Below are 15679 nucleotides of genomic sequence, written 5' to 3' on the forward strand. Positions count from 1 at the left end.
TTAAGTCAAACTACTTTAAGGGAATCAATGTGTCTTTGGTTATTACTTTGCTGTCACAGATTCTATTGGAAGAAATACAGTGGAACTTAGGGGTCTCACCAAGATGCATATTGCACTTTTATAAGGAGACCTTAGTTTCTTTCTATCAAAAACAGGTCTGAAGAGCCTCAGTGAGAAAAACAGGACTGTCCTGCAATAATGAACATGAACTATAAATTGTTTAGAGTGATAAAGAAAAATACTTTCCTCCACCAAAATCTGATGACTGTTAATACTTTGGCAATGTCAGTAGTTAATAAAAGCACCTATTTTTACATTTGTGGGGGGAGAAAGTTATTAGCAAGAAACTGCATTACAAAGGTTTAGTAAAGCTAGATTTTAAAAAGACACCTTCTAGTTTATTAGAGGAGTAGTTCTCTCAGTTATGTCTTTCTAGAGAATTTTACAGATTCAGATTCAAAGCATAAGTTCCAGAGTGGGAATGTTGCCAAATAACAGCCATTTGGGGGATAAAATAATGGCCCAGCATACTGGACCCTGGGTGCCAAAGGTCAGCCATCTGGATCTTATCTGAGCTACATTTCAGAAAGATCGTGGGGTCTTCTTACCTTGTTCACCACTTCTCAAACAGCTTACAAATGATTTTAACATGCTGGATAGCTTTGGGCTTCTTGGAACAATTGAAGTAGATCCCAGGCCATGCTTTAAAAAGGAAAATTCAGTAAGGTGAGTACATGAAATGGGTGTTTTATTTTGAGAAAGAGCCTTATGACCTGTAACTGATTAGAGGCAGGCAGTTAAAAACACTTGGAGAGCAAACATTTTATGAGGAGAGGTCAGGTCGCTGGTTAAAAATAAACTGCACTTGAGTAACTGTCATCTCTGATGTCTGAAAGTTTTGCTCTTGCTCCAGCTAGTTCTTCTCTTGCTCAGGGACCTAGAATTTTCTGCACTGAGCTTCTTCAGCGATAATAGCAGTTGTCTCCTCCAGGGAGTGCCAGGAGAATGGTGGAGATGGGCCTACATGTAAATGCTTTAGCTTCTCCAATGGAAAAGTATTAGACAGAACAAAGTCAAAGTGAAAGATAAAAGAATCAAAGCAGCTTTGAAAGAAAAAAAATGGCTTTGGGGGCGCCTGGGTAGCGCAGTCGTTAAGCGTCTGCCTTTGGCTCAGGGAGTGATCCCGGCGGGATGGAGTCCCACATCAGGCTCCTCTGCTGGGAGCCTGCTTCTTCCTCTCCCACTTCCCCTGCTGTGTTCCCTCTCTCGCTGGCTGTCTCTCTGTCACATAAATAAATAAATAAATAAATCTTAAAAAAAAAAAAAGAAAAAAAATGGCTTTGGAAAATTAAAAGCACCTGAAACATCTCCTAAGAAGGCAAAGGCATTTGAATTGCTGCTTTAAAACAAGCAGAGTCTCATGAAATGTAATTTGAATAAATTTAAATTTATTCTTTTAAAATATCCTCATAAGCCAGTTGTTAAACACCTATTTGCACATGATATTACAGACTCGATGCTCTACTAGTAGAATGAGATCCCTCCCCTGCTCTTTACACACGGCTGCAGACAACATGGGGAAAGGGAGACACAACACTGACACAGATGCATAAGCAAGCTTATTCAGGCAAAGCACTGGGGGTAAAAATGAGGTAATTAGTGATGTAAGATAATCACAACCATGTCTTCAAAAGTAAAGTGAGTTTTGGGGGGGATATTTTCTTGGAGACAGGAATAGGTAGAGGGAATCACAAATCTGTACCCATTTTGGGTAGGCAGAAGAGCTGAGGAGGGTAGCCTGGTTTCATTTAAACTAGGTTTTAAAATTTTTATTTAAGTATGATATACATTTAGAGAACTGCACAGATCATAAGTATACAGCTTAATGAATTTTTCACTTATTGAGCACATCTGTGTAATCAGTACTCTGATCAAGAAACAGAATGTTCCCAGGGCGCCTGGGTAACCCAGTTGGTTGAGCGTCCAACTCTTGGTTTTGGCTCAGGTCATGATCTCAGTGTCTTAGGATCAAGCCATGCTTCGGGCTCCATGCTCACTGGGGAGCCTGTTTGAGATGCTCTCCTTCTCCTTCTGCCCCTTCCCCCACTCGTTTCCTCCCCCCCTCAGATAAATAAATAAATCTTAAAAAAAAAAGGAATCAGAACATTGCCAGTATGCCAGTATCTCAGAATCCCTCTTTGTCTGTGGTCTGGATTTGAATCGTACACATATAAGACAGTATTCATTTCCAAATCATGTTTACGACATTGCTAGGGAAAACAGCTGTGTGTGTTGGTGCATGTGCATGCACGCGCATGCGTGCGTGTATGGGCAATTATGGTTCCTGGACCAATCTTCCTCAACTATCTCTATTCTGCTCAGCTGTGACTCTGCCCCTCTCTCCAAATAATATGCATGGGGTGGGGGTGATTTTGTGAGTTTGGGGTCACACAGCTTCCAAAAATCGACTGAAGTCTTCCCATTTCTTTTTCTCCTTTAAAGCAGTCAGTTCTGTGCCAGTGGATAACAGGAGCCACAATGAAGAAATGGTAAGTTGAACTGGAAGTCTAGAATCTAGACTTTTATCTAGACTAGATTTTCTCACTCCTTGTCATACCAAACCAAACCAAACAAAAAAACAAAAGCAAATGACAGCAACAGGAAACCTACAACATGGGCTTACAAAGCTAGGTGTTCATCCCTGAGGGATTGGGGGCAGAGAATGTCCCTCCTGCCCTGGGCTCTCACTTCCTTCCTGGATGTCTTTGGCGCCCCTGAGGATAGCTGTCATCACCATTTTCCTTCTAACCTGCAAGAAATGGGTCTTTCTCTTCTCTGTGTAATCTTGACCCAATGCTGTTTTGCATTGTTCTGTGGAGAAGCCTCCGAGATTTCACCATGGTCCTGTAAATTTACATTTCTGCCCCAAGGATCCCACACCAGTACAGACCACAGAGCCAAGCCTCTTGCTACAGCAGCTCTGGGTTGAGTTCATCTGTCATCCCAGTGACACCAGCTTTTGCCAACATGCTCTTCGGTTTCCCCTCAGGTGACTCGCTGCATCATCGAGGTCCTCTCAAATGCCTTGTCGAAGTCCAACGCTCCACCCATCACCCCTGAGTGTCGCCAAATCCTGAAAAAGAGTAAGTGTCCCACACTGCAGGAGATCTTTGTCCCTCAATTGGTCCTTCCTCCTGCTCCCTCCACTTCACCTTCCACTTTACCTCCCAACGAAAGAGTGCAGGGGAGGGCATAATGCAGTGGGAAGAGTGCAGACTAGACTAGTGCCTGGGGAGATAGAAGGTAATGGCTTCCAGTCACACTCTGCCACTTCATAGCTGTGTGGCCATGGGGAAGGACCTCTTGCCTTTCTGGGCTTATTTTCTCAAAGTAAAACGAGGGAGTTTAATTCAGTGATAGCCTCTGAGACAGCTATCAGTTCTTAAATTCCTTGGTTCCAGAGTTTGGATTTTTAGAACAGGCTTTCACTTGGGTGGAAGAAGTGTGGGGAGTGCTCATTTGTGACTAGGTCGCAGGAGTTAAGTGTTCTGGGATGGCTGGAAGATGAAAGGATAGAAGGAGATCTTAAAATTATTCTTCTCTTTGCCTTCTGCTCTTCAGACAGTGAGAAAGTAGAAGCTTGAGGGATGACTTGGAAACTTCTGGCCTCTCTACACGACAGACTGTTCAGGCCATTTTAATTTAGAGCTGATTAGAATGGGAGGTACTACCAAATGGTGGAGAACTGGAAGGGGGAGTGTAGAAGCAGAGCAGCCAGTGAGTCAGAGAAGTGACCTTCTGAATCTAGAGTGGGATGCGTTCTCTATACCATCCACTTCTGTCGAAGACAAAATCTGAACAGAAATGCAAGCCGTATCCACTGGGAGTTGACATTAAAAGATCAGTTTTACAAAACTTTGCCATCTCTCTTATGCATGAAGTCAACCTGATTCAGTCAAATCCAAAACCCACTGTTGTCTTCGACACCTTCTCTGCTTTTAAATTTTTAGTCAGGCTGGGAAGAGTGGATTTGTTTTTCTCATCACCTCCAAAATCTCCCATTGCAGGATCATACTTGCTTGCGATGGCCGCACATGAGCCCTCATGCATAAAATGGGAAAAACAAGTATTGGCAATTGACCAAAAGAGTAATCTGGCAGGACTCAGTCCACTGTTGGGGGCTTCAGGGTAATCACAGATGTGGGGACCTGAGCCTCTACAGCCCCATGAATAGTGGGAGGAACTTCCCTACCAATCCCAGCTTACACATCTTTCTGAATTTCTCCCCAACCTTCATTTCCAGCCATTACAGGGAATAAATATGGACAGAATGAGTCTTCAGGCAGAGACTAAAGGCAGCTCCTCTGGGCAAACCCATCTCACTATCTCCCTTCCCCTTCCTTCATTTACCAGATGGATGCAAAAGTGTGGGGTCTGCCATACTAGGTCACCAAAGAACTGTGATTGCTTAGGAAGAGCTGTTGAAGGTAGGGCTCTGTTTGCCTGCCAAGATCAGATTGAGCCTTTAGGTTGTGGCCATGGCGATTCTAGCTTCTGCTTAACACTGACTGTGCCCTGGGGTCTTTTGATGTCTGTTGAGAGAGACCCAGGGAAACTGGTTAAAATCAATTCACTCATGTCTCTCAGGAAGGACCCTGGTGACACTCTACCCAGAGAACTATACAATGCTGAGATGGGGAGGGTTTAAGAGCTCCTCCTGGTTGCAGATTCAGAGAGCAGCCAGGGCCAGACAGATAGCATAGGGAGTAAGGCAGCATAGCAAGTGACTAACAAACTGGAGGATACATGTCCCTTCTTGGGGGGGGGGGGAGGCAGATATTTCTCACTTCCAACCCTACTGTGGAGAAATACAGACTCTGTTATCAGATTTGGGATTTTTCAAAAGAAGTTAAAATTTGAATTTGTAAGCAATATCTCCTGGTATTTAAGTATTGACTCTGAATTTGAAATCACTAAAAGTGCAATTTAGGCCAGCCAGAACTCACCTCTGGGTTACCACTTTGTGGCTTCTGCCCAATTCTAGTTTTCTCTCCTGCTGATATGTCTTAAACTGATCAGAAGACTGGTGGAGCTTCTCGGCCAGGTGGATGGAGAAATCTCCCTCCTGCCCTTAGCCCGTCTCCATCTCCACTCCCCATTCTCTCCAGAGTGTTTGTGGAGCAAGCACACACTTGTTGAGTGAATGCGCACTTGGGGAATAGAGCAGAATCACTGTTTTATGGCTTGAAGAGACCTTATGGAATACATAGCCCAATTTCTTAATAGGTACAAGAATCTCTTTGTCCAGGTTAATCTGGTCATCCTTGCAACAGAGAGTTAAGTATGGAAGGTACATTTCCCCCTTTTTTACTTGAAAGTAAGGATGAGCTTCACACCTTGGTTTTACAGATTGACAATGACTATGTGCTGCTAATCACAGTCCTCTGATCTCACCTGCAGGGACTCGAAGCTATATTTAGGAGGGAAGTGCTAAGACTCAGGCACAAGCTCCTACAGGGAGCACACATTTAACTGGGAAAAAATAAAAATACTCTGTTTCTGACCAGTAGGCATTAGGAAAGGGGCGACACAGCCCCTGCCCAGGAAAGCTGAGCTCCTGTCTGATTAGGGCTATGTCAGCTGACTCTCAGAATGATGTCAGTATCTGCCCAAAGCCTCCTTGCTCACCTGTGCCTACCTGACGGCCCCACCTGCTTCAAAGGTAGACTGCCTCTTAAAAGAAATAATGACTGGGGAGGGAGGAGTTCTCAGGTGTCTGGGTATGAGAGGTCAGAGACATTTCAGTTGATTCACAAAACATGAGAATGCTATGCTAGGCTACACTTTAAGGAGAGAGGTACAGACCATCCACTATTTCGTGGACATTTTTACAATGACCAATTTTTTCCATTTTGCAAATGTCAGTTCAAAATGACTCATCAGTGCCATTCAGTAGAAATATAATGTGAAGCACAAATATAATTTCAAATTTCTTAGTGACCATATTAAAAAAGTAAAAAGAGACAGGAGAAATTAATTTTAATAGTATATTTTATTTTTACCCAATGTATTTTATTCAATATATAATATTTTACATCCAATAGATTTATTTATGTATTTATTTATAAAGTTTATCTTTTTTTTTTTTTGTAATCTCTACACCCAATGTGGGGCTTGAACTCACAGCCCCAAGATCAAGAGTCGCATGCTCTTCTGACTGAGCCAGCCCCTGAACCCAATATATTTATAATATATATTATCCAATACATCCAAAATATTACTTCAATATATATTAAATATGAAAAATTGAAATATTTTGCATTTTTTTCATACAAAGTCTTCAAAATCTGGTGAGTATGTTAGACTTACAGCTCATCTCAGCTTGGACAAGCCACATTTCAAATAGTCAGTAGCCACAAAGGGCTGACGGCTCCCACAACAGACAGTGCAGATCTGGACCCAGAGCTATGACAGGCCTTGGCTTCAGGAGTTCTATCTGAACTCAGGGATGTAAGTTGAAATTCAAGCCCTTCCAGGTAACAATCAGACAATGCTAGCTGCATATCTCCTTTCATGAAACGCCCTTGAATTAAGGAGGATTTAGTAAAGGAGCTATCGGCACTTGGAAAAGATAGGAAAGAACACATTCAATTAAAATATCAGCTATACCATTTACTGTTGACTAATGAAATACAAAGATAACTCAGTATACTGATCTTCATCTTCAACATTTGAGAATATGTTGGGCAGATGGGACCTGAGTGATGAAAGATATCATTCCTTCTACTGCTGTTTGGTTTTCTCAGGGAAGAAATATACACCCTACTTATGACCAGTTACTAAGTTATATTGTCACATACTGCTATATTGAGTCTACACAGTTGATCGGATTTTAAAAGGCTGATAAACTAATAATTTAAAAATTTAAATCCTTTGAATCCTGATACTTCCCATTTTGGCGGTTTAACTTTATTTAGCTGGATTCTAGTTAGAGCTATTTAAATAATGCTAACTTATGAATCCTTACTTAGAGCAAATATGGAAAGAAAGGTCCCTAATTATACCTCTCTGAGTATCAATGTCTTTGTTTGCAAAAAGGGGAGACTGAATTAGATGAATTCTAAGGTTTCTTCTGGTTCTAAATTCTAATATTTCACAAATCTTTATTTGGATTTTAATTTGATCATTAATAGTACCAATGAGAGGGGTACCCGGGTGGCTCAGTCAGTTAAGCATCTACCTTTGACTCAGGTCATGATCCCAGGATCCTGGGATCGCATCAGGCTCGCTGCTCAGTGGGGAGTCTGTTTCTCCTCTCTTTCGTTCTCTCTATCAAATAAGTAAATAAAATCTTTTAAAAAAATAGTACCAATGAGAAATGCTGGCTGGATGTTATGAAAAAAGAAAAAATAGAGTTTATTATTAGAGTTCAACACAACGCAGGAGCTTTCATACCATTTTCTTTTAAAAGGAATCTGAGTATACTTTTTATTAACTTAAAAAATTATCCAAGTAATTTTTCAGGTCCTTTGGTTTTAATCACTGATCACTGAGGCTGGTACTTGTTGAACCACAAGCAATTCTGAAGTTACACTTAGGCTTCTTTATTTTCATTATAGGTAGAAAAGAGGTCAAAGATGAAGAGAAAAGTGAAAATGAAAACACACGGTTTGAAGTAAGATTGTTAAGAGACCCAGCTGATCCCTCAGAAGCCCACAGGCCTTCTGGTAGGGAGGAAGCAAGAGCCCCAGGAGAGGAGGACACCCAAGGCCCGACAGTGGCAGACACAGAGGGAGGTGGGCACAGCCGAGAAGGAGCAAGCGAACCCCAAGGGGATCTCTACCCCTCTGACAGCCAAGTCTCCAAAGAAGCAAAGACACGCCATTCTGAGAAAACCGAGGAAGAGGACAGGAAGGAAGAGGAGGGGGAGAAATATCAGAAAAGGGAGCATGGGAAAGACGGCAGTGAAGAGAAAAACGTGGAAGAGCTAGGAGACACACAAAATGCCTTCCTCAACAAAAGAAACCAGGCTACAGCCAAGAAAAAAGAAGAGTTAGAGGCCAGATATGGTACACACTCTGCTGGGCCCCCCGAGGAGAAGACACACAGCAGGGAGAGGAGTAGCCAGGAGAGTGGAGAAGATACAAGAAGCCAGGGGAAACGCCCTCAAGAGTCTAAAAGCCAAGTTGGGAGCCAGGAGGAATCTGAGGAAAGTGAGGAAGATGCTGACCCTGAGGTGGACAAACGACGCTGGAAGCCAAGACACCACCATGGGAGGACCAGGCCTGACAGGTCCTCTCAAGAAGGGAAACCTCCCTCTGAGGAAAGGGGACACCTCCGTGAGGAATCTGAGGAGTCAAAGGTGGGCATGGTCAGTTTAGGGGAAAAGAGGGACCGCCAGCCAGCCCACTATAGGGCTTCAGAGGAAGAACCCGAATATGGGGAGGAAGTGAGGAATTACCAGGCTATCCAGGCTCCCAAGGACCTGGAGCAGGGACGATATGGGGGCAGAGGAAGTGAGGAGTACAGGGCCCTGAGACCTCCCAGTGAGGAGAGCCTGGAGGACAAGAGAAATCGCCCCAGCTCAGAGCTTGACAACACAGCACAGGGATATAATGAAGACAGTCAGGAAGAGAGGGGCCGTGAGGGGGGATACCACTACAGAGCCAGGGGAGGGGAACCAGGTGCATATTCCATTCCAGACAACAAAGAAGAAAAACGGTTCTTGGGTGAAGGACACCACCGTGCCCAAGAAAGCCAGATGGACAAAGTAAGGAGGTATCCACAAGGCGAGTGGAAAGAGCAGGACAGAAATTACCTCAACTATGGTGAGGAAAGGGGTGAGGAAGAAGCCCAAGCGAAGTGGCAGCAGCAGGAGGACCTGGAAGATGCTACAGAGAGCAGGGAGGAAGCTAGGCTTCAAGGCAAACAGTATGCTCCCCATTATACCACTGACAAGAGGAAGAGATTAGGGGAGCTGCTCAACCCATACTATGACCCTTCCCAGTGGAAGAGCAGGCATTTTGAGAGAAAAGACAACATGGATGATAATTTTCTTGAGGGGGAAGAGGAAAACGGGCTGACCTTGAATGAGAAGAATTTCTTCCCAGAATACAACTATGACTTGTGGGAGAAAAAGCCCTTCGAGGAGGATGTGAATTGGGGATATGAGAAGAGAAATCTCTCCCCCAGACTGGATCTCAAAAGGCAGTATGACCGAGTGGCTGAACTCGACCAGCTCCTTCACTACAGGAAGAAGTCAGCCGAATTTCCAGACTTCTATGACTCTGAGGAGCAGATGAGCCCACGCCATGCAGCAGAGAATGAAAAGGACAGGGCTGGCCAGGGAGTTCTGACAGAGGAAGAGGTACAGTGTGGGGCTTTTGTTTAAAATTAAGATGGTTAATATTAGTATCTTCAAGACTATCTGAAAGTAATGTGGAGAAACTGGTGGGAATTAATTACCATGAGAATGTACCCCTAGTAAGAGAGTGGCGACAACTTCTGGGTTTGAGTTCCATTGTCCATATCCCTGCCCACTTACCCTACTGCAGGGCTTCTCAACCTTGGCTGCATGTTGGAATCACCTGGAGGGCTTAAGTAATTACTGATGTTTGGGATCTACCCCAGGGATTCTGTCTATTGGTGCTGGGTGCTACTTGGGCATCTGGATTTTTCCAAGCTTCCAGGTGGTTTCAGTGTTTAGCCAAGGTTGACAACCACTATTTTTGGTGGCGCCTTGGTCATTTAACTTTTCATCACTATTTCCCAGGTAAGAAGGAATATATGATATAGAAATGAGTTGCTTTAGTCTATCTTTATCAGCTACTGGACTATAAAAATTAGTTTACATCTCGGAGAGTTAACATTATCAGAACGCTACCTGCCTAAACAATGATTTTTCCTAATATTGAATTATGCTGATTGGTGTTTCTCAAACTTGAACGTGCATCAGAATCTCAAGAGATTCCTAGCCTTCAGAGTTTCTGATTGAGGCCCAAGAATCTGCATTTCTGGTAAGTTCCTTGGTGATGCTGATGCTTCTGGTCAGGGGACTGCACTTTGAGAACCACTGATGTAGGGTATCTCATATGGCTTCTAACATATCAAAAATTCCCTTCTGTTCATACTCCCTTAAACCACAATAAAATGAATTGATCTGAGACCTCATGCCTCCACTTTTCTGTATTTTCTAGGAAAAGGAACTTGAGAATCTGGCTGCAATGGATCTGGAACTACAGAAAATAGCTGAGAAGTTCAGTGGTAATCGAAGGGGCTGATGGACGTTGGAGAAAAGGGCAGTTTTAAGAAGACGCCCTCACATTATCTATTTTCCAGTGCTTCACTGAAAGACACCATTTATTTACTCAAAAGCAGAAAGTAGAATTTACTATTCACTCAATGTTTGACACAATTGGAAATGCTTTAATTTTTGTCAGAATGCTATTGAAAATATGAATAGCATGACTTGTAGCATATCCTTTCTTGCAAAATAGACATATTAACATGCTTGTGACAATGACTGTGCTGTCACCCTTGAAAAAAAATATGTTTGTCTTGGTTTGAAATAATAAAAGATTCACCTAAGTCCAAAGCTTCATGTTCTTAGCTTCCTTTGGGCTAAAAGGGAGGAGTGCGATTTTCAAATCCATTCTTTAAAGTAAATTTTAACTAGGATTTGTTGGTCTTTGGATGCAGAATGGGGGGGGGGTAAAAAAGCAAAACTTTTAAGTAAAAGAACGTCCAGGATATAAAGCAAAAGAGTGCAGGAAAAGACATCTGTTGCCCCAGGGTAAAGAAAGATTATTAAATAGGCTTGAAGAACCTATTTCAAAAATGATCCAAGACACTTACTTTTTAAATGCTATTATCTGGAAAGCTCTGGGAGTAGCCAGCCAAGGGTCATTTTTCAGGGCTGAGGAGGAGAGAGCCTGGATAATGGGAAGAACTCTGGACTAGGATTCAGAACATGTGGGCTGGTCCAGATAGATCCCTGGACCCTCAGGGCCTGTCTGATTGCTACTGAGTAAGAAGACAGGACTCTGACTCTATTATTAAGTAGCTGTATGACCTCGGACAAGCTGCTTTCCCTCTCTGGACCTCGGATACCTGCCTTATTGGGTTGTTATGAGGATAATATGAGTATGCAAAAGACTTAGAATAGTGCCTGGCATATGGCATGGTGCAGGAAATGTTGGCTGCTACCATTGTTAACCCTCCAGCTAGCTTCCTACGGCAAGACAGGTGGAAAATGTCCTCTTCTTTCTTTTACCTGTCATCTCATTCCTCACCAATGGTGCCTCCCAAGGGATTGAGCCCCGAGTGCCACAGCAGTGCGCTGCTTGGTAATACACCCTTTCTAGACTGTCTTTATCTCCCTGTCCTACTTACTGGTAAGCTCAACTGGTGTTTCCTGGAATCACCTCCCAAATAAACTGCTTGTCCTCAACTTCTTATTTCAGGGTCTGCTTCCGGGGGACCCCAACCTAAGAAACCATCCAAAGCTAAGCTTATATCATGACAAATATATCTAATGTACTGCCATTACAACCCTTTGTGTTACCGCATCTTGATACACGTTACTAAGAAATGCTTAACACATTGCAGTAGACCCGTCTCTCCTTTTTCTCTATTGCAGCTCAGCAGAAAACAAAATCACTTCCTAATAAAGAGGATTCAAGGGCCCAAGACGAATAGGGATTTACTCACTGGAAAAGGGAAGGCAAAACACTGCAATGCACCAAATGCTAGCCTGGCAAGCAACACACACACACTGACACACACACACACACACTGACACACACACACACACACACAGCACTGCTCATGAGAAGCTGCTGGCTGCTGGCAGGTGGAGCATAACACTGCATGGTCCTGGCCTCCTGTTGCTGCCCTGTGCACTAGCACATCCTTTCGGTTTAGTTTGCAAACACTTCAGGACAGGGCAATGTGTAGGCACAGATGACCTATCAAGGATACAGGAGACATTCAAGAAATCCCACCTGAGCCATGGGCCAGCAAAGTGCAATTAGGATCTCTGGGGATGCCATGGCACCATTTCTTTAAGATGAACGCAAGGACTACCCAGGCCACTGTTTTCTCCTCTTTTGATCAAAGTAATATATGTTGATGGCAAAACATTAAATAGTCCTGAAAGGCATATAGCAGGTTGAACTGTGTCCTCCAAAATGATATGTTGAAGACTTAACCACTGGCACCTGTGAGTGTGACCTTATTTGAAGACAGTCTCTGCAGATGCAATCAAGTTATGATGAAGTCGTTAGAGTGGGCCCATATCCAATATGACCAGTGTTCTTATAAGAGGAGGGAAATGTAGATAGACACAGAAGAGAATGTCATGTGAAGACATAAACATAGAGGGAAGATGGCCACGTGAAGATTTGGTGGCAGAGACGGAAGCTGGGCTGCCACCAGCCAAGAAACATCTGCGGTCACCAGACCCTGGAAGAGCAAAGAAAGATTCTCCCCTAGAACTTCCAGGGAGAACAGCTCTGCAGACACCTTGATTTGGGACTTCTGGCCTCCAGGAGTGTGAAACAACACATTTATGTTGTTTTAAATCACTCAGTTTTTGGTCCTTTGTTAGGGCGGCCCTAGGTATCTAATAAGATCAGAAACAATGGCCTCTAACCCTCTCCTCCCAAATCCTTCTGCAGATGTAACCATCTGTATTTTAGAGTTCTTCTCCTGTTTGAATGTTTTAATTGTCATGGTCTCTAATATTTTATCAAAGAGGAGTTAAAACACAGTGATGGAACAGGAGGGGAGAAAGGGTCCCAGCGTTACAAAACGAAAGTACACAACATATCACTGTAAAATACAGTATAATTGGGAGATCTCAGGTACTCAAATAATTAGCTACAATAATTACTACTCTGTAGTCCAGAAACCAGCCACTTGGGTACATAACAGACCTCAGTGAGAAAGTGAAACACCTAAAAAAAGTTAGGGTGTGAGCCATGTGGACCCCCAGGGAACAGACACTTCAGGCAGAGGGAACAGCAAGTGCAAAGGCCCTGAGACAGTAATGTGGTTGGTATGTTTGAAGACGAGCAGGGAGGCCCATGTGGAGGACATAAGAAGTAAAGTGGCACAAGCCAGATCGCACAGAGCTCTGTATGCCCTTGGTAAGGAGTTTTGCTTTTGCAATTGGAGAGATCTCAGTAGAGGACTGGACAGGATTTGCTTTACATGATAACAACACTCCAGCTCCTGGGCACAAACACAAAAACCAGTAAGGACCACTGCGATAATCCCAGTGGGTCACTGTGATGGCTTGGACCAGGGTCTGGCACTGGGGGTAAAGAGAAGTCGTCAAACTACAGATCTATTTTGGAGACAGAGGACAGGTTGGGCTGAAGGATTTGGTGTGGCATAAGTGAAAGAGAGATGGGAAGATTGAAAGCTTTAGGCTTGAGCAATGGGGAACAGCAGAGGTAGGGAGAACTGTAGGAGGGACTGCCTTAAGAAGGAAGATATGCGGAGTTCAGGTTGGGCTATGTTAAGTCTGAGATGTGGCCAGACACCCAAGTGGAGGTGTTGAGTTGGGTATATGGGCCTGGAGGTCAAGGGAAAGGACTGCTCTAAAGACACCATGTGGGAGTCATCATCATAGAGGTGGCATTTAAAAACTTAAAACTGGAAAACCAATAAATGAAGCCCAAAGTTAGTAGAAGGAAGGAAATAACAAAGGTCAGAGTAGAAATAAATGAAATAAAGACTAAAAAGATAATAGAAAAGATCAGCGAAACAAAGAGCTACTTCTTTAAAAAGATAAACAAAATTGAGATACTTATAGCTAGACTTACCAAGAAAAAAAGAGAGGGTTCAAATAAATAAAATCAGAAATACAAGAGGAGCTGTTACAACAGACACCACAAAGGATCATAAGAGACTACTATGAATAATTATATGCCACAAATTGGACAACCTAGAAGATATGTATACATTACTGAAAACATACAACCTTCCAAGGCTGAATCGTGAAGAATTAGAAAATCTGAACAGACCAATTACTAGTAAGTAGGTTGAATTAGTCATCAAAAACCTACCAACAAACAAAAGTCCATGACCAGCGTCTTCACTGGTGAATTCCACCAAACATTCAAAGAGGAATTAATACCAATCCATCTGAAAATGGTCCCGAAAATTGAAGAGGAGGAAATTCTTCCAAACTCATTTTTATGAGGCCAGCACTACTTTAATACCAAAACCAGACAAGGACACAAATAAATTACAGGCCAATATCCCTGATCAACAAAGATACAAAAATCCTCAGTAAACTGAATTCAACAATACATTAAAAGGATCATACACCATGATCAAATGGGACTTATTCCAGTGATGTAAGGATGATTCAACATCTGTAAATCACTTGATACACCATATCAACAAAATGAAAGATAAAATCATCTGATTATCTCAATAGATATAGAAAAAGCATTTGACAAAATTTAACATCCATTTCTGATAAAAGCCCTCAACAAAGTAGGTATAGATATATAGGTATAGGTATTACCTCAATGTAATGAAAACCGTATATGATAAGCCCACAGCTAACATCCTACTTAATGGTGAAAGCCTAAAAGCCTTTCCTCTAAGATCAGGAATAAGACAAGGATGCCCACTCTTGCCACTTTTATTCAACATAGCATTGGAAGTCCTAGGCACAGCAATTAGGTAAGAAAAGAAATAAAAACCATCCAAATTGGAAAGAAAGAAGTAACAGTCAAGATTTGCAGATAACATCATTCTACATAGAGAAAACCCTAAAAATTCCACCAAAAACACCAGTTAGAATAAATGAATTCAGTAAAGTTACAGGATACAAAATCAATATACAAAAATCTGTTGTGTGTCTATACACGAACAATGAACTATCAGAAAGAGAAATTAAAAAAAAATCCCAATTACAATTGCATCAAAAAGAATAAAATATCTAGAACTAATTTGAAAAATATTTTTATTTATTTGAGAGAGAGCAAGACAAGGGGAAGGGCAGAGAGGGGGAAGCAGACTCCCCGCTGAGCAGAGAGCCTGATGTGGGGCTCCATCCCAGGACCCCGGGATCACGACCTGAACAGAAGGCAGATGCTTAACCGACTGAGACACCCCAGCACTCCTCTAGAACTAAATTTAACCAAGGAGTTGAGAAACCCATACACTGAGAATGATAAAACATTGATGAAAAAGCTGAAGACGACACAAATAAATGGAAAGATATTCTGTGCACCTAGACTGGAAGAATTAAAACTGTTAAAATGTCCTTACCACCCAAATCAGTCTACAGATTCAATGCAATCCCTACCAAATTCCAATGGCATTTTTCACATAAATAGAACAAACAATTCCCAAATTTGTATGAAACCACAAAAGACCCCAAATAGCCAAAGCAATCTTGAGAAAGAAGAACAAAGCCGGAGTCACCATCATGCCTGATTTCAAATAATATTACAAAGTTATAGTAATCAAACCAGTATGGTATTGGCATAAAAAAAAGACACAGATCAATGGAACAAAATAGAGAGCCCAGTAATAAACCCATACGCATACAGTCAATCAATTTACAAGAAAGAATCCAAGAATATATAACAGAGAAAGGACAGTTTCTTCAAAAAAAATGATGCGAGGAAAACTGGACAGCTACATGCAAAAGTAT

At 42.4% G+C, this 15679-nt stretch overlaps 2 protein-coding genes across 5 annotated transcripts in view; one reads left to right on the plus strand and one right to left on the minus strand.

The window, feature by feature from the left end:
- Nucleotides 1-10588, plus strand: part of CHGB (chromogranin B) — a 38832-nt gene extending 28244 nt beyond the window's left edge. For 2 of the 3 annotated variants that reach the window (XM_087853743.1, XM_045808765.2), the window contains exons 2-5: nucleotides 2503-2549; nucleotides 3050-3143; nucleotides 7620-9367; nucleotides 10197-10588. In XM_087853743.1, coding sequence (XP_087709869.1) covers nucleotides 2503-2549; nucleotides 3050-3143; nucleotides 7620-9367; nucleotides 10197-10280 — 1973 coding nt within the window. In that variant the 3' untranslated portion in view covers nucleotides 10281-10588. The remainder of the gene's footprint in view (nucleotides 1-2502; nucleotides 2550-3049; nucleotides 3144-7619; nucleotides 9368-10196) is intronic. The other variant, XM_087853744.1, reaches the window with a different exon arrangement.
- TRMT6 (tRNA methyltransferase 6 non-catalytic subunit) overlaps nucleotides 1-15679 on the minus strand; it is an 80298-nt gene that overhangs the window by 45165 nt on the left and 19454 nt on the right. For both annotated transcript variants that reach the window (XR_015720944.1, XR_015720943.1), the window contains exon 11: nucleotides 609-702. The gene's annotated coding sequence lies outside the window, so the exon portion shown is untranslated. The remainder of the gene's footprint in view (nucleotides 1-608; nucleotides 703-15679) is intronic.

This window comes from Ursus americanus, chromosome 22, assembly GCF_024610735.1.
Source record: "Ursus americanus isolate L20-20 chromosome 22, mUrsAme1.1.p, whole genome shotgun sequence".
Classification (NCBI taxonomy): domain Eukaryota; kingdom Metazoa; phylum Chordata; class Mammalia; order Carnivora; family Ursidae; genus Ursus; species Ursus americanus.